The sequence below is a fragment of the Sinocyclocheilus rhinocerous genome, unplaced genomic scaffold, assembly GCF_001515625.1.
Source record: "Sinocyclocheilus rhinocerous isolate Xijiao unplaced genomic scaffold, SAMN03320098_v1.1 scaffold1169, whole genome shotgun sequence".
In the NCBI taxonomy this organism is placed as follows: Eukaryota; Metazoa; Chordata; class Actinopteri; order Cypriniformes; family Cyprinidae; genus Sinocyclocheilus; species Sinocyclocheilus rhinocerous.
In genome coordinates, this window is record NW_015650322.1 from 430,689 (window position 1) to 433,827 (window position 3,139).

Genomic DNA, 3,139 nt, shown 5'->3' on the forward strand with positions numbered 1-3,139 from the left:
CAACGGACCAACTAACCAGGCTATATCACAATTTATGATGGGTAATTACGTAAGTTCAGTGAAAAGCATTAGCTTTGTTGTTTTGCTAATACTTCAAAATGAGCACGTCTTCGCCATTCAAAATAAAAAAACTCACTTTTTAATTTTATAATGCCGTCTTATTTGCTCTTCTTCCTAGTATGTGTATTTTAAAAATGTTTTCCCGATGAATCCTGGACTCCTGCTCAAAATGATCAATTAATATAAGCACAGCTAAAAAAAAAGCTGTTGTCGTTCCATCCTGACAGGTGACAGCTAAGTGGAATCCTGGAAAATAAACCGTGGAACTTTGACCAATGAGAGAACAGTTTACAAGCCCGAGAGGGGAACAGAGTCGCGTGACAGACACAGTGATGATGCAGTACACAAGCCACGGTTAAGACAGCTGACGTGCTATGATTTGTGACAGGCAGTTCACTCTGCTGTGATGTGACCCTGTTCCCCTCATACACACGCACACGACGTGTTACTCTACGCTGCGCAAAACTTCGCATTTGAACAGTCAATAGCAAGTATTTAAACTAATAACAAAACATACTTACAGTCGCTGATTCAGATGCGCCAGATTGTCGTAGCAAAGTCGGAATTTACCCATTTTTTTTCTTAACAATGATTCCTCATTGCATCTACTTCCGGAAGGCCAAATAAAGTGCTTTTGCTTTCGCATAGAAACACACAGCGTCTCCCTGACCTGGCTGCATCAACACTACGTTACTGAAACCACGCCTTCTTTCTTTGAGTGAACATTTGGGCGGCATTACGCAAATATTTCCACATCGTGACGTAGACATTTGGGGGCGTGTTTGAATGAGGCGTTTTAGCCCGGTCTGGATCAGCCTTCTCTTTTAGATAGAATAAATCCTTTTGTGGGAGACTTTGAGCTTTGTAACTCTGCAGATTGTATACATGCACAAATAGCTACATAACACACTAAAGAAAAGGAAAACAAGAAATTGCATCATATGACCCCTTTAAAGCTGTTTTAGATACAGATTTGCCTTTGTTTTGAAGTCTCACCACAAGGTGGCAGTAGTTCTGTTAAATGATGCATGTCTGAAAGATTTTTTCCTTGGGGAATCTCTTATGCGTCATCTGTCTCAATTAAGCCTGAATTTGAAGGAATCGAGCTAAACTAAATTTGCACCACATTGTTTTTTGCTGTTAAATGATTTGAACAATTTACACCGGAAGAGAGGAATTAGTGATCAAGATTTGGTGACCTTCTCTCTGCCGTCAGGTGCAGGTCAACGGGACATCCGCCTGTAAGCGGAAACACCAGGAAGAAACTGAAGGTTCCTCAGAGGAGGGTTCATGCTCAGGTTGCAGGCTGAGAGAGATGAAGGAAAAGGAAAACAAGAAATCGCATCATATGACCCCTTTAAAGCTATTTTAGATACAGATTTGCCTTTGTTTTGAAGTCTCACCACAAGGTGGCAGTAGTTCTGTTAAATGATGCATGTCTGAAAGATTTTTTCCTTGGGGAATCTCTTATGCGTCATCTGTCTCAATTAAGCCTGAATTTGAAGGAATCGAGCTAAACTAAATTTGCACCACATTGTTTTTTGCTGTTAAATGATTTGAACAATTTACACCGGAAGAGAGGAATTAGTGATCAAGATTTGGTGACCTTCTCTCTGCCGTCAGGTGCAGGTCAACGGGACATCCGCCTGTAAGCGGAAACACCAGGAAGAAACTGAAGGTTCCTCAGAGGAGGGTTCATGCTCAGGTTGCAGGCTGAGAGAGATGAAGGCCTCGGGGAGGAGCCAGACTCTGCAGGGCGCCGTGTTCTGGCCCTCTGCCTGGCGCACAAAACTCTGCACCTGCGCCGACTGCAAGGTACAGCTCAAACACACACATTACAGAGGAGATTTACTAGTTAATAGGTACTGCTTTCACCCTTGATTAACTGATGCAATTCTGCAACATTCAAAAAAACCCAAAAAACAATATTGTTCCTAGTCTCATGTTTTGCTTTCTTTACTTAGATCCTCTATGCAGATGCAGGAGTGTCTTTCCTCATGGATGAGATGGACACTGTGCTGGCGTATGAAAACAAGGGCAAGTCCACAGAGCAGGCTGAACAAGCAGGTGGAGCCGAGGGTCGCGACCCCTTGATGTCGGCCCTAAACAACTTAAATCGGGTTCAGCAGCTGGAGATCATCCATGGTTAGTGGAGTTTAGTGGTACTAACATCCTTACGTGTGAAAACAAAACCAATTCGTTTTCTGATTGACATGAGATTTCAAATGGAAGTACTACTTATATCAACTGTGAAGTTGACATTTAATTTTTCCTCAGAATATAATGACATGAAGACAGAACTGAAGGACTACCTGCAGCGATTTGCAGCAGAAGGAAAGGTAGGTTTTCAGTGTTTTATTATTTTGTGAGTGTGTGGAGTAGTTGAAGTAAGCTTGTAGTGTCTAGTGTTCATTTTCTCCTCCTCTCCTTCCTCGTTTAGGTGGTGACACCTGAGGACATCCGTCACTTCTTTGAACAGCAGCAAAGCCGCAAGAGACGACGAGCCAACGCAGGCCAGTACTACTGCAGTTAAACGGCCCTTTACTCTGCCACTTCAAGCGTACCAGCCATATCCAATCCTTCATGTTTTTTGCCCCAATCTGGGGGCCACCCATGGTTTTGTAAAATAAATAAATATGCAGTTCATATTCAGGCCCTCATAACCTTGTATGATTTTGATCTTGTATAGTGATGTATGACAGGTTCTGTGTCTCCAAAGATGTAGCTGTAATTAATCCTGCCATTTCAAACAGGGCTTAAGTTTGAGATGACGTTCAGTTCAGCTTGTGCCGATTGGCTCTCAGTGTCCAGATGCATTATGGAAATATTAAAAACAATGGATTTATGAAAAAGCACTTCTATAATGTCACAGAAATAGGAATGACAGTCAGTCCTCAGGAGCTCTCTCTTTTAAGCAATTTAAAATGGTGCCGTTATTTACAGAAGGCTATTAGGACTGCAGTCAGTATTCATTCTGTTCTGATGAGATGGCAAATATTCACATTCATGTACGTTGGGTAAATAGTTCTACAGCATATTGGAAAAATCTGTTTAGATAACAAACCCACGAAAACGCTTT

The 3,139-nt window shown here is 41.9% G+C and overlaps 1 protein-coding gene across 2 annotated transcripts in view; it reads left to right on the forward strand.

Moving 5' to 3' along the window:
* Positions 1-2,706, forward strand: part of ubr7 (ubiquitin protein ligase E3 component n-recognin 7) — a 5,743-nt gene extending 3,037 nt beyond the window's left edge. Inside the window, exons 9-13 of one of the 2 annotated variants that reach the window (XM_016516663.1) lie at positions 1,277-1,375; positions 1,783-1,875; positions 2,025-2,205; positions 2,338-2,399; positions 2,501-2,706. In XM_016516663.1, the coding sequence (XP_016372149.1) occupies positions 1,277-1,375; positions 1,783-1,875; positions 2,025-2,205; positions 2,338-2,399; positions 2,501-2,593 (528 nt within the window). In that variant the 3' untranslated portion in view covers positions 2,594-2,706. Of the gene's footprint in view, positions 1-1,276; positions 1,376-1,683; positions 1,876-2,024; positions 2,206-2,337; positions 2,400-2,500 lie in introns of both variants that reach the window. The other variant, XM_016516664.1, reaches the window with a different exon arrangement.
* Positions 2,707-3,139: the final 433 nt, after the last annotated feature.